This window comes from Euprymna scolopes, chromosome 31 (genome assembly GCF_053919585.1).
Source record: "Euprymna scolopes isolate OS-2025 chromosome 31, ASM5391958v1, whole genome shotgun sequence".
In the NCBI taxonomy this organism is placed as follows: Eukaryota; Metazoa; Mollusca; class Cephalopoda; order Sepiida; family Sepiolidae; genus Euprymna; species Euprymna scolopes.
In genome coordinates, this window is record NC_136512.1 from 29,531,237 (window position 1) to 29,546,236 (window position 15,000).

The 15,000-nt window shown below is 37.1% G+C and overlaps 1 protein-coding gene across 3 annotated transcripts in view; it reads left to right on the forward strand.

The window, feature by feature from the left end:
- Positions 1-15,000, forward strand: part of LOC145255668 (RNA-binding protein Musashi homolog 2-like) — a 709,158-nt gene that overhangs the window by 117,778 nt on the left and 576,380 nt on the right. For all 3 annotated transcript variants that reach the window (XM_080114227.1, XM_080114229.1, XM_080114228.1), the window contains one exon: positions 2,959-3,000. In XM_080114227.1, coding sequence (XP_079970353.1) covers positions 2,959-3,000 — 42 coding nt within the window. The remainder of the gene's footprint in view (positions 1-2,958; positions 3,001-15,000) is intronic.

Here is a 15,000-nt window from a genome sequence, read left to right on the forward strand (position 1 = left end):
TCTGAGACTAAGGTCCTGGATATGACCTTAACCTATATCCAGTGGTAAGGCCCCAGTTTGCTGGCTTTGGGGAGTGTGGAGCTACCCTTTAATTGCTATTGCTCCCAGGTCCACTCTGACCCGGAGTGGTAGTACCTGTTAGGGTCCCAACTATGGGTTAAATAGAAACGGACTTAAAAACAACAAATATATTCTATTAAAAAAATTTTTTTTTCCGAATCTTTAGATTCGGCATTAAATACCCTGAAAAGGGTTGATATGCCGTAAAACAACCAACCAACCAACCAATCCTGAGACGAAATGCACCTAACATTGATGCTTTTTGTTTTTCTACTTCCTTTTGAAAAACTTATGTTCTGGGGAAAAAAAAAAAAAAAAAAAAAACCCACCTTATTCCCCCTTTTCCCTCTACGCATTTCCCATTTCTCTTTCTATTTCCCCCACTTTCTGACTTAAAAATGTACCAAACGTTGATACTGTAAACCTTTCCCCTCTCCCATTGCAAAACTCATTCATGTTCTGCAGGGTAGGGAACGAAAACTTAAAGAATAAAGACCTTCTACAAAATAACTGGATTCGGCATTAAATAACCCGAAAAGGGTTGATATGCCGTAAAACAACCAAACTATATATTTACTTATTTGTACAAAAATCAAAAAAAAAATTACACACATATATATATATTGCTTTTACTTTTTTACTTACTAGCAGTTCAACCCGGCTTTGCTCGGGCCCTATGTACTGTTCATAACTTTATGTGCATATATATATATATATATATATATATATATATATATATATATTAAAAAGTTTGAATCATGTTCAGGTAACCTACATAAAAAAATTTTAAGTGTTTAGATCCGAAATTGGCGGAGGAGTTTCTTAGTTTTCAAAGGTCAAATCGTTGAACTTTGATCCCTTGACCCCCAAATCTCTGACCGGAAACGGATTAAAAAAATTTCCCAAAATCTCAATACCCTTTATGTCAAATCTAGTCTGTAGACTGAAAATTGACAGTAGTTTGGTAGGGAAAATATACAGACACGTACACACACACACACACACACACACTCACAATTTCACTCTTAGATATATAGATTTCTATATCGTTAAGTAAATATACATAAAAAATTTTAATGTGAGATATATATCTTACGAGAGAGTCAACACTTCTAAAAGCCCAGCGGCCACTCGAAAATAGGGGTAATTAATGTATAGTGATGGAACTTGGGTAAAAATTGAAGGGATGGCTCAAAAACAATTTGTTACATTGGACTTGAAGACGACCATGTTATAGTGAGCTTGAAAACAGGCTAACGCAACAGTTGCACATTGTGGACAGTTCTAGTTGAGGGGCTTTTTTCATAGCATCTGCATTTAGATTTAGGCACAGCTACGGAGTAAGGGGAAATTATTGATCGTGGTTGTAGCTAGATGATTGCGTTTGTGAAAGTTTAGAAAGAGGGTACCATTGATTTGAGTTCCGACGAGCATCTGCCATATAAATAACGGGAGAGCAGAGCAAGGCTCCCCACATCTATTCTGTGGAAAAGTCTGCAGAGTGGACTAAGGAGATCTGTCGGATTTCGAAGACGATTTTGAACTCTGTCAAGGCAGGAAAGTGTGCTTCGAGCAGCTCTTCCCCAGATATAGCAACAGTACTCCATTTTTAGTACGTATTTGGCTCTTATGCGGGTAGATGATTGTATTGGGAGTGAGATGCCTTCTGGAGCGGTAGAATGATGCAACCATTTTTCCAGCGACTTTTGCAACAGATTTGATGTAAGGCTTCCATTTAATACTAGGAGTGAAATTCAGTCAAAGAAGTTTGTGGAAACATTTGCTTCTTTGAGACTAGAGTGAATTAGAGATATCAGAGCATTGCTGGTGAAAAGATAGAAGCTTCTTTTGGATGTGTTAAAATTAACCAGCCACCTTTTACACTATTGCATCATTTACTCAAGGTCAGAGAAAAGACTTGGAAAGATCTTGATCGTTGCTGGCCTTTGAAGTGTTGCCATAGACGGTAGTGTCATCGACGTGTATACCAACAAATGACCTTAGAAAGTGGTTTGGGATATTATTGATGAAGATTAGAGATTTGGGCCAAGGATGGATCGCCGAGGCACACCAGTGTTGATACTTTGAGCTTCGGACTTCTGCCCATCGACGACTACTTGTATAATCCTATCGGGGAGAAAGGATTCGATGGTTAAGACATTTCTATATACATATGTATAATTTCCACAATAAAACAAGATTGCAGCTCACACAAACCATGAAAGCTGCAGACCGGAAGTCCAAGACTCTAGTTTTGCTCTCTTGACATTGCTATTGCCTCCAGCAGTAGCAATGTATTTTTTTTAATGTGGTTTACCCAACACGTCTTGTGGCCACGAGTTCTTATTTCAACCCGGACTTTCACACCTCTTTTGATACTTGTCTGGTCCATGCCTTCAGCTCCTTTTTTTTTTTTCTGGAACCACCACTGTCGTCTATTCACCGTCCAAATGGTAAACATGGGTAAAAATGCAAGATTTATTGGTTTATCATGAAAATTGACAGTGTTTTAAAAAGTAATAGAAAATGACTTGTAAGTCGAAAATGTTTAACTTCGAAATTTGAAGCTTTCTCAAAGTTAAATCTTGCCCAACAACAAATATGATGTGAAGTAGGACCAACCTGACATAAAACTACAAAAAATGTTGCAATTTTTTCTTTTTTGTGGTTGGGGTACTTTCGGATTATACTTATTTGGAATCGGTCTACTGCGTTGTTTGCTTGTGGAAATTATATAATATGTACTTACTGTTTTTAACATATTTTCAATTTTTCTTCATTTTCTTTGTATCCTTTCTATATTTTATATTTTTAAGTTGTCTTGTTTTAGGAATATTTTTAAATTATATTTATAGATATTTGTATTTTAAACTTCTATTTCTGTTTTTTTTTTTTCAGGTTGATCCAAAGGTTGCTTTTCCTCGGAAAGCCCAACCTAAGGTAAATATTTCCTTTTAGTTTCTTTGTGTGGTACAATAGTCAATTTATTTCGACGACAAAAAAAAAGGCGTTGTATTCAATTATGTAAGTGTGTATCGTTTATTTTTGCAAATTGCAACGGGAGTGTTAGGTCTTATTGCAAATTATCGCAAATTGGAACGGGGTTAAAAGAAAACTCAAATCTCCTCCTCCTTTTATATATTTTTTACATTTCAGGACATTTATATCGGTGGATTAACAAAAACATTAAAACTTGTGATATTCTCATGGAAATTTTATTTTATTTTTTCATCAAAACTCTTACAATTTTCAATGAATATTGGACATAAAAAATTACGATTTTCAATGAATGTTGGACATAAAAAATTACAATTTTCAATGAATGTTGGACATAAAAAATTACAATTTTCAATGAATGTTGGACATAAAAAATTACAATTTTCAATGAATGTTGGACATAAAAAATTACAATTTTCAATGAATGTTGGACATAAAAAATTACAATTTTCAATGAATGTTGGACATAAAAAATTACAATTTTCAATGAATGTTGGACATAAAAAATTACAATTTTCGATGAATGTTGGACATAAAAATTACAATTTTCGATGAATATTGGACATAAAAATTACAATTTTCGATGAATATTGGACATAAAAAATTACAATTTTCGATGAATATTGGGCATAAAAAATTACAATTTTCGATGAATATTGGATATAAAAAATGACAACTTGAAGTAAATTTAACTTTTATTTTTCTTTCTTTAAAAAGAAAAAGAAAAAACGAAAGGGAAAAACATTGAACAGAGGAAACATTAAGAATAAATTGACTCGTGTTTTGGATGGACTACATTGTTGTGGAATTCTTCAAGGATTACAATTTTCGTAAAAAAAAAAAAAAAAAAAACGGACAAAAAAAATATCCCAGAACTTCATGAATTTAAATTAAAAATATTTTATTTCATTATTAGAAAACGAATTTCCATCAAAACGGACTGACATCAATTTCTCCCTTTTTAAAAATGAATTCAACAAACAGTTGCTTAAAACAAACGAACAAACAAATAAAAAAAAAAAACGGTGACTTCAGAATGTGTAAATATGAAATAAATTTGGATCACATTAAATTATATTTTGTGTGAAAAAAAATTTAAACTTGTAATGAAAAAAAAAAAACACTATCACTTGGAATATTTTTGTACATGGCTTGAATAACCATTACTAAACGTTTCCTTTACTCTTGGTTACATCAGCTAAAACGCAGGAATAAGATCCAAGATTAAAACAATGGTTTGAATAATACTAATTACCAATTCTCATCATTAAAAAAGAAAAAAAAAGTGAAATATGCTTCTTTTTTTTTTTTGTCAAAATCGGTCAGTTTCTTTTCCGATTCTAAGAAAAAAAAAAATATTGGTCACCGATCTCTCCAACGCAACCTAAAGAACATTTGGAAACCTTAAATTAAAAATCACGATGTTTATGTGTTATTACAAGTTTCAAAAACTACTAGTTCACACAATGACAAATTTGCATAACATAAAATTAGTGTATTTTTTATACGAGAGTACCCAGCGTAGTATGAATACCTCCAATCGAACCTCCATGTTCAGAACGACTTTCGGAATAAACACTCCCTCCCAACCTCGAAAGACGTTTTGAACATGGAGAGGTTGGGGGTGTTTATACTACGCTGGGTACTGTCGTGAAAAAAAATACCAAAACTAGGTTCATATATTCAATTCTTAAAAAGTGGGTCTTTTAAGAACCAAAGACGGAAATCCGAAAGATGAACAGTGAATACTCGGAAAACAAAAACAGGATAGTCTTTAGACGCGCCCATTCAGCCAACGCGATTAACGCTGAAAATGTTATTTTAATCTTAAGCTTGACAGACGAAGGAAAATGTTGACAGATTGATTGAACTCTAGAAAGATGTATTTAAAAAAATCATCTTGTGAAATCGATTCTTTTCGAGTAAAATAATTCTGCAGAAATGGACAAAAGACATTATTTGTTGTTTTTATGTGAATTGTGTGTAAAAAAAAAAAAATATCGGTGATTTATTTATGAGATATATATATATATACACACACACACACACACACACACACACACACACACACACACACACACACACACACACACACACACACACATATTAATTGCGCCAATTTGGGCAATAGCCGAAGAAAGAATCCGAGAAATCATCTTTCTCATGAAAGGAACAATTGAAAACGAGGAGACGGAGATCTTGGAATAATAAAACAAAACCAAAAAATATAATGCTGCAGATAGTGAAGAAAATTCCTGCGACGCCAAAACGAACGGAAAAAAAAGTTTTTTTTTTTTTTTTTTTTTTTTTTACCTTTGACAATATCGTTTAGATTTATGTATTTTTTTTTTAAGCAGGAATGAATTTTATGAGTTTGAGAGGGAGGAGGAGATAAGTAAGAGAGGGAAAATAAATTAAAAAAAACTTTTAAAAAAAAAGCAATGTTTTCTTGATAGTGGTGGAGGGGATGAAATTGATTGGTTTGTTTTTATACGACAAAGTCACATTCGAATGTTTGGTCTTAAGAACACAAATGAACCTTGATACTTTGCTCTTGCCTTTCAATTTTTATTCAAGTCGGAAGTTAGTTTCTAAGTGTTGTTTAAAAACTCCAAATTATTTTCCAATTTCGAACAGCAACAATTGAATAAACAATTATTAGAAGACTCGTGACCCGTTGGATCAGTATTCATTATATAATCAAATATATAAGTTATGTTTCACATTCGTTGATTATCATGTTCCCCTCCTCTCCCCCTTTTTTACTTTTCTCCTTTTTTTCTCTTTTCCCCTTTATCTCTCCCCTTTTCTCTTTTTCTCTGTCTCCTCTCTTTTTCTCCCTCTCTTTTATTTCTCTCCATCTCTTCTTTGCCGCTCCATCTCTTTTTTGCCGCTCCATCTCCCCTCTACCCTCCTTCCCATAAAAAATAAACGCATCGTTCATGTTTCAGCGACATATAAATATTTTTTATTTTTATTAGATAATAAAAAGAAAGTGTCCGAAATCTATTTCCTGACTGTTTACGGAGTATTTTTTTTTAGTCCTTGGATTTTTGAGTAGAAAATTCTTTCGGTAACTTTTTAGTGTTAGGACGATTACCCGGAATCTGGGAATCAAAAATCAGAACATTTTGGAATATGGGAATCAGAAAAATCTCTGCCTATTTTCCGATGCCAAAAACGATTCTTTTTATTGTTTTACTTGTTTTATTTTATTTTTGTATAAAATTTAATCATCCATTGCTGGTATTATTTATAAAATGATAAATATTGATTTTTAAAATACTAATAAACTAAAATCTACACATTACCTCAATATAAGTGTATTTTTACTTTCTTGCAAAAATATACGCACATACGATATTTTTTTTTTTCCAGTAGTACGAAAATTAAATAAAAAGAACGACTCTATAGCTAAATGTTTAGAGATTTTAAAAGAAACAGAATCGGTAATTGTATCAGAATTAAGAAAAATATTGGAATCTTCAAACCAAATACCAAGGTCTTATGTATGACATGAAAAGAAATTGAAATTTTAGGAAGATCTCTCTCGTTCCGGTAATTATAGGAGCAACTGGATCCTGAAAAAAATACAAAAACTACCTACCAATTATACTCAGTGAACCAAGTGCAAGAGATTCAAGCAATTGCCTAAGAGACAGTCAGAATCTTAAAAGGATTTCTCGGTTGGAATATCCGAGTTAGCGGATGAATGTTTAGCATTCGGTAGGATGCCTCATCCCCAGTTTAAACAAAATAAGAAAATTTAGATACTTTTGAGTTTTGTGAATTTTTGACGATAGGTATTAGGAAATGCTCTGTGACTTGCGTTTCTGAATTTTTTTTGAGATGAGGATTGACTATTTTAATTCTTCGGACTACTATTCCCATCTTAAGTGATATTTTCACGTTTCGATCGAGCTAACCTTTAATTTTCTTCGGTTGACTCTTGTCGAACTCTGGAATTCGCAAGGGCTCGTGGTGTTGTGGATATAGTATTTGGTAAAGTTCAGGTGAAAAAAAAAGCTGTACTTTTCTGGCCGTCATGGCTGATGAAGTAAGAAAATGCTATCCCGTGGGTTCCGTTCAAGGTTAGTGGGTGAATGTTTTCTAATCGATTGGATGCCCCATCCCCAGCTTGAACAAGCTGATGAGAAAATATTTTTTGTAAAACAAAAAACAAAAAAAAAAAACGTGTTTTTTGTTTGTGGGTTTAATTAATTTATTTTTTCAAAAGCCCCGTTTCTAATATCAGGGGGGGGGGCGTCTTTCATCAACCCCCCAACACTAATGCCAAGTCCGGAACGATGGACAAATAAGATATCTGTATTTAACTGCCAAAAATACACGGGAACACTTCCGGTTAGGATTAGTGATTTTATGAAATGAGTTAAAATGAAGTTAACAAAATATATATATATATATATATATATATATATATATGGTTTATTAGGACTTCTAAACTATAAGAAAACAGTTTTTTTTTTTTCAATGTGGCCCTGTTATATAAAAGAACTAATATATATATATATATATATATATATATATATATATATATATATATACCTGGTGTTAACTTGTATTTAAACGTAGCGTTAAATTCCTTTAAAATAAAATGGAGAAATATTGTTTTTTTTTTCTAAACAGTTCATTCTTGTAAGTAAAAAAAAAAAAGTAAAATACTCGAGCAGATATCGAAACCAAAACCTAAAGACAGTGATTCAAGTGCGATAACCATTAAACCAACTTGCTACGTCTTTCAAAAAGTGGCTTCAAACCTCGTGAAATAGTTGACATACAGATAAAAAAAATACGACCCCCCCCATATACCAATTTTCAATTTTGACCCCTTAGCAACTTTTTTTTCCCGATAGAAAACCTAGTGAAGTTTTCCACAGGTCTGAATACTCTATATACTAAATTTCACGTCTGTAGATCAAAATTTAGTTAAGCATATAGGTTGAACAATTTTTGATCATATTTCTTATCTGCTCTTTCCTCTAACTCCCTTTCCGATTTTTTTACCTTTTTCTTTTTGTCTGCCCTTCCCCCCTTTTTTTTAATGACACCTATAAATTTTTAACAATCCATGTTATCAGTTTTGATTTCGGTTTCGATTCTAGCTTATCGCACTTAAATACTTTTTTTTAATTTTTAAAATGGGTACGATATATTATGAAATATCAAAAAAAGAATTTACTCTAGAACAATAAATACTATTTTTTACGACTGAGCAATGCCGAGTACCTCTGCTTATATATATATATATATATATATATATATATATATATATATATATATATATATATATATACACACACACACACATTCACGTTCATCTGACTGTCGGATGAAATGTATTTAAAAACTCATCTTGTTTCCTTCATTCAAACCGAACTCTTGGGTTTGTTACTCTTGACGACGGCCTCTCTGGCTATATTTAGAATTATAATGAGGGCGAGTCCATTCTTGAAAAGTATGAAAGGGGTTTGGAACGAAGTGGGGAACAGGTTCTCTCTCTCTCTCTCTCTCTCTCTCTCTCTCTCTCTCTCTCTCTCTCTCTCTCTCTCCGATTTTCTAGTTCTGTTAAGATTTGGCCGCAAATAAAAAGATGATTTCTCTTTAGAACAGTTAGAAATGCGTCGAAGCAGTTGGTACTAGCTTGATGGAATTAGTCAATTATTCATATTTATCTTTTTTCTTGGACGCTTTCATAGTTATACAAACACACACACACACATGCGTATGTATACACGGAGTATGAGCTTAGTATAAATCTATCTAGTAAAAGCTGCTTATCACTCTCCCCCTCCCCTCGACCACACAGTTACGCTCTGTCTAGTCTTTCTCTCCTATCCTATCCACATTTTCCCTTTCTTTCTCTCTCTCTGTTCTCCTTTCTCTCTTTCTCTCTCTGTTCTCCTTTCTCTCTTTCTCTCTCTGTTCTCCTTTCTCTCTTTCTCTCTCTGTTCTCCTTTCTCTCTTTCTCTCTCTGTTCTCCTTTCTCTCTTTCTCTCTCTGTTCTCCTTTCTCTCTCTCTCTCTCTGTTCTCCTTTCTCTCTCTCTCTCTCTGTTCTCCTTTCTCTCTCTCTCTCTCTGTTCTCCTTTCTCTCTCTCTCTCTCTGTTCTCCTTTCTCTCTCTCTCTGTTCTCCTTTCTCTCTCTCTCTCTCTCTCTCTGTTCTCCTTTCTTTCTCTCTCTCTCTCTCTCTCTCTCTGTTCTCCTTTCTCTCTCTCTCTCTGTTCTCCTTTCTTTCTCTCTCTCTCTCTCTCTGTTCTCCTTTTTTTCTCTCTCTCTGTTCTCCTTTTTTTCTCTCTCTCTGTTCTCCTTTTTTTCTCTCTCTCTCTCTCTGTTCTCCTTTTTTTTCTCTCTCTCTCTCTGTTCTCCTTTTTTTCTCTCTCTCTCTCTCTGTTCTCCTTTTTTTCTCTCTCTCTCTCTGTTCTCCTTTTTTTCTCTCTCTCTCTGTTCTCCTTTTTTTCTCTCTCTCTCTGTTCTCCTTTTTTCTCTCTCTCTCTGTTCTCCTTTTTTTCTCTCTCTCTCTGTTCTCCTTTTTCTCTCTCTCTCTGTTCTCCTTTTTTTCTCTCTCTCTGTTCTCCTTTTTTTCTCTCTCTCTGTTCTCCTTTTTTTCTCTCTCTCTGTTCTCCTTTTTTTCTCTCTCTCTGTTCTCCTTTTTTTCTCTCTCTCTGTTCTCCTTTTTTTCTCTCTCTCTGTTCTCCTTTTTTTCTCTCTCTCTGTTCTCCTTTTTTTCTCTCTCTCTGTTCTCCTTTTTTTCTCTCTCTCTGTTCTCCTTTTTTTCTCTCTCTCTGTTCTCCTTTTTTTCTCTCTCTCTGTTCTCCTTTTTTTCTCTCTCTCTGTTCTCCTTTTTTTCTCTCTCTCTCTGTTCTCCTTTTTTTCTCTCTCTCTGTTCTCCTTTTTTTCTCTCTCTCTCTGTTCTCCTTTTTTTCTCTCTCTCTCTGTTCTCCTTTTTTTCTCTCTCTCTCTGTTCTCCTTTTTTTCTCTCTCTCTGTTCTCCTTTTTTTCTCTCTCTCTCTGTTCTCCTTTTTTTCTCTCTCTCTGTTCTCCTTTTTTTCTCTCTCTCTGTTCTCCTTTTTTTCTCTCTCTCTGTTCTCCTTTTTTTTTCTCTCTCTCTGTTCTCCTTTTTTTTTCTCTCTCTCTGTTCTCCTTTTTTTTTCTCTCTCTCTGTTCTCCTTTTTTTCTCTCTCTCTGTTCTCCTTTTTATCTCTCTCTCTGTTCTCCTTTTTTTCTCTCTCTCTCTGTTCTCCTTTTTTTCTCTCTCTCTGTTCTCCTTTTTTTCTCTCTCTCTGTTCTCCTTTTTTTCTCTCTCTCTGTTCTCCTTTTTTTCTCTCTCTCTGTTCTCCTTTTTTTCTCTCTCTCTGTTCTCCTTTTTTTCTCTCTCTCTGTTCTCCTTTTTTTCTCTCTCTCTGTTCTCCTTTTTTTCTCTCTCTCTGTTCTCCTTTTTTTCTCTCTCTCTGTTCTCCTTTTTTTCTCTCTCTCTGTTCTCCTTTTTTTCTCTCTCTCTGTTCTCCTTTTTTTCTCTCTCTCTGTTCTCCTTTTTTTCTCTCTCTCTGTTCTCCTTTTTTTCTCTCTCTCTGTTCTCCTTTTTTTCTCTCTCTGTGTTCTCCTTTTTTTCTCTCTCTGTGTTCTCCTTTTTTTCTCTCTCTGTGTTCTCCTTTTTTTCTCTCTCTGTGTTCTCCTTTTTTTCTCTCTCTGTGTTCTCCTTTTTTTCTCTCTCTGTGTTCTCCTTTTTTTCTCTCTCTGTGTTCTCCTTTTTTTCTCTCTCTGTGTTCTCCTTTTTTTCTCTGTCTCTGTTCTCCTTTTTTTTCTCTCTCTGTTTTCCTTTTTTTTCTCTCTCTGTTTTCCTTTTTTTCTCTCTCTCTGTTTTCCTTTTTTTCTCTCTCTCTGTTTTCCTTTTTTTCTCTCTCTCTGTTTTCCTTTTTTTCTCTCTCTCTGTTTTCCTTTTTTTCTCTCTCTCTGTTTTCCTTTTTTTCTCTCTCTCTGTTTTCCTTTTTTTTCTCTCTCTCTGTTTTCCTTTTTTTTCTCTCTCTCTGTTCTCCTTTATTTCTCTCTCTCTGTTCTCCTTTATTTCTCTCTCTCTGTTCTCCTTTCTCTCTCTCTCTCTGTTCTCCTTTCTCTCTCTCTCTCTGTTCTCCTTTCTCTCTCTCTCTCTCTCTGTTCTCCTTTCTCTCTCTCTCTCTCTCTGTTCTCCTTTCTCTCTCTCTCTCTGTTCTCCTTTCTCTCTCTCTCTCTGTTCTCCTTTCTCTCTCTCTCTCTGTTCTCCTTTCTCTCTCTCTCTCTGTTCTCCTTTCTCTCTCTCTCTCTGTTCTCCTTTCTCTCTCTCTCTGTTCTCCTTTCTCTCTCTCTCTGTTCTCCTTTCTCTCTCTCTCTCTCTGTTCTCCTTTCTCTCTCTCTCTCTCTCTGTTCTCCTTTCTCTCTCTCTCTCTCTCTCTGTTCTCCTTTCTCTCTCTCTCTCTCTCTGTTCTCCTTTCTCTCTCTCTCTCTCTGTTCTCCTTTCTCTCTCTCTCTCTCTGTTCTCCTTTCTCTCTCTCTCTCTCTCTGTTCTCCTTTCTCTCTCTCTCTCTCTCTGTTCTCCTTTCTCTCTCTCTCTCTCTCTCTGTTCTCCTTTCTCTCTCTCTCTCTCTGTTCTCCTTTCTCTCTCTCTCTCTCTGTTCTCCTTTCTCTCTCTCTCTCTCTGTTCTCCTTTCTCTCTCTCTCTCTCTGTTCTCCTTTCTCTCTCTCTCTCTCTGTTCTCCTTTCTCTCTCTCTCTCTCTCTGTTCTCCTTTCTCTCTCTCTCTCTCTCTGTTCTCCTTTCTCTCTCTCTCTCTCTCTCTGTTCTCCTTTCTCTCTCTCTCTCTCTCTCTGTTCTCCTTTCTCTCTCTCTCTCTCTCTCTCTGTTCTCCTTTCTCTCTCTCTCTCTCTCTCTGTTCTCCTTTCTCTCTCTCTCTCTCTCTATGTTCTCCTTTCTCTCTCTCTCTCTCTCTATGTTCTCCTTTCTCTCTCTCTCTCTCTCTATGTTCTCCTTTCTCTCTCTCTCTCTCTCTCTGTTCTCCTTTCTCTCTCTCTCTCTCTCTCTGTTCTCCTTTCTCTCTCTCTCTCTCTCTCTCTCTCTCTCTCTGTTCTCCTTTCTCTCTCTCTCTCTCTCTCTGTTCTCCTTTCTCTCTCTCTCTCTCTCTCTCTCTCTCTGTTCTCCTTTCTCTCTCTCTCTCTCTCTCTCTCTCTGTTCTCCTTTCTCTCTCTCTCTCTCTCTGTTCTCCTTTCTCTCTCTCTCTCTCTCTCTCTGTTCTCCTTTCTCTCTCTCTCTCTCTCTCTGTTCTCCTTTCTCTCTCTCTCTCTGTTCTCCTTTCTCTCTCTCTCTCTGTTCTCCTTTCTCTCTCTCTCTCTGTTCTCCTTTCTCTCTCTCTCTCTGTTCTCCTTTCTCTCTCTCTCTCTGTTCTCCTTTCTCTCTCTCTCTCTCTCTGTTCTCCTTTCTCTCTCTCTCTCTCTCTGTTCTCCTTTCTCTCTCTCTCTCTCTCTGTTCTCCTTTCTCTCTCTCTCTCTCTCTGTTCTCCTTTCTCTCTCTCTCTCTCTCTGTTCTCCTTTCTCTCTCTCTCTCTGTTCTCCTTTCTCTCTCTCTCTCTCTCTGTTCTCCTTTCTCTCTCTCTCTCTGTTCTCCTTTCTCTCTCTCTCTGTTCTCCTTTCTCTCTCTCTCTGTTCTCCTTTCTCTCTCTCTCTCTCTCTCTGTTCTCCTTTCTCTCTCTCTCTCTCTCTCTGTTCTCCTTTCTCTCTCTCTCTCTCTCTGTTCTCCTTTCTCTCTCTCTCTCTCTCTGTTCTCCTTTCTCTCTCTCTCTCTCTCTGTTCTCCTTTCTCTCTCTCTCTCTCTCTGTTCTCCTTTCTCTCTCTCTCTCTCTCTGTTCTCCTTTCTCTCTCTCTCTCTCTCTGTTCTCCTTTCTCTCTCTCTCTCTCTCTGTTCTCCTTTCTCTCTCTCTCTCTCTGTTCTCCTTTCTCTCTCTCTCTCTCTGTTCTCCTTTCTCTCTCTCTCTCTCTGTTCTCCTTTCTCTCTCTCTCTCTCTGTTCTCCTTTCTCTCTCTCTCTCTGTTCTCCTTTCTCTCTCTCTCTCTCTCTGTTCTCCTTTCTCTCTCTCTCTCTCTCTGTTCTCCTTTCTCTCTCTCTCTCTCTCTGTTCTCCTTTCTCTCTCTCTCTCTCTCTGTTCTCCTTTCTCTATCTCTCTCTCTCTCTGTTCTCCTTTCTCTCTCTCTCTCTCTGTTCTCCTTTCTCTCTCTCTCTCTCTCTCTGTTCTCCTTTCTCTCTCTCTCTCTCTCTCTCTCTGTTCTCCTTTCTCTCTCTCTCTCTCTCTCTGTTCTCCTTTCTCTCTCTCTCTCTCTCTATGTTCTCCCTTTCTCTCTCTCTCTCTCTCTATGTTCTCCTTTCTCTCTCTCTCTCTCTCTGTTCTCCTTTCTCTCTCTCTCTCTCTCTCTGTTCTCCTTTCTCTCTCTCTCTCTCTCTCTGTTCTCCTTTCTCTCTCTCTCTCTCTCTCTCTCTCTCTCTCTCTCTGTTCTCCTTTCTCTCTCTCTCTCTCTCTCTCTCTCTGTTCTCCTTTCTCTCTCTCTCTCTCTCTGTTCTCCTTTCTCTCTCTCTCTCTCTCTCTCTCTGTTCTCCTTTCTCTCTCTCTCTCTCTCTCTCTGTTCTCCTTTCTCTCTCTCTCTCTGTTCTCCTTTCTCTCTCTCTCTCTGTTCTCCTTTCTCTCTCTCTCTCTGTTCTCCTTTCTCTCTCTCTCTGTTCTCCTTTCTCTCTCTCTCTCTGTTCTCCTTTCTCTCTCTCTCTCTGTTCTCCTTTCTCTCTCTCTCTCTGTTCTCCTTTCTCTCTCTCTCTCTGTTCTCCTTTCTCTCTCTCTCTCTCTGTTCTCCTTTCTCTCTCTCTCTCTGTTCTCCTTTCTCTCTCTCTCTCTGTTCTCCTTTCTCTCTCTCTCTCTGTTCTCCTTTCTCTCTCTCTCTCTGTTCTCCTTTCTCTCTCTCTCTCTGTTCTCCTTTCTCTCTCTCTCTCTGTTCTCCTTTCTCTCTCTCTCTCTGTTCTCCTTTCTCTCTCTCTCTCTGTTCTCCTTTCTCTCTCTCTCTGTTCTCCTTTCTCTCTCTCTCTCTGTTCTCCTTTCTCTCTCTCTCTCTGTTCTCCTTTCTCTCTCTCTCTCTGTTCTCCTTTCTCTCTCTCTCTCTGTTCTCCTTTCTCTCTCTCTCTCTGTTCTCCTTTCTCTCTCTCTCTCTGTTCTCCTTTCTCTCTCTCTCTCTGTTCTCCTTTCTCTCTTTCTCTCTCTCTGTTCTCCTTTCTCTCTCTCTCTCTGTTCTCCTTTCTCTCTCTCTCTCTCTGTTCTCCTTTCTCTCTCTCTCTCTCTGTTCTCCTTTCTCTCTCTCTCTCTCTGTTCTCCTTTCTCTCTCTCTCTCTGTTCTCCTTTCTCTCTCTCTCTCTGTTCTCCTTTCTCTCTCTCTCTCTGTTCTCCTTTCTCTCTCTCTCTGTTCTCCTTTCTCTCTCTCCCTGTTCTCCTTTCTCTCTCTCCCTGTTCTCCTTTCTCTCTCTCCCTGTTCTCCTTTCTCTCTCTCCCTGTTCTCCTTTCTCTCTCTCCCTGTTCTCCTTTCTCTCTCTCCCTGTTCTCCTTTCTCTCTCTCCCTGTTCTCCTTTCTCTCTCTCCCTGTTCTCCTTTCTCTCTCTCCCTGTTCTCCTTTCTCTCTCTCCCTGTTCTCCTTTCTCTCTCTCCCTGTTCTCCTTTCTCTCTCTCTCCCTGTTCTCCTTTCTCTCTCTCTCTCTGTTCTCCTTTCTCTCTCTCTCTCTGTTCTCCTTTCTCTCTCTCTCTCTGTTCTCCTTTCTCTCTCTCTCTCTGTTCTCCTTTCTCTCTCTCTCTCTCTCTGTTCTCCTTTCTCTCTCTCTCTCTCTCTGTTCTCCTTTCTCTCTCTCTCTCTCTCTGTTCTCCTTTCTCTCTCT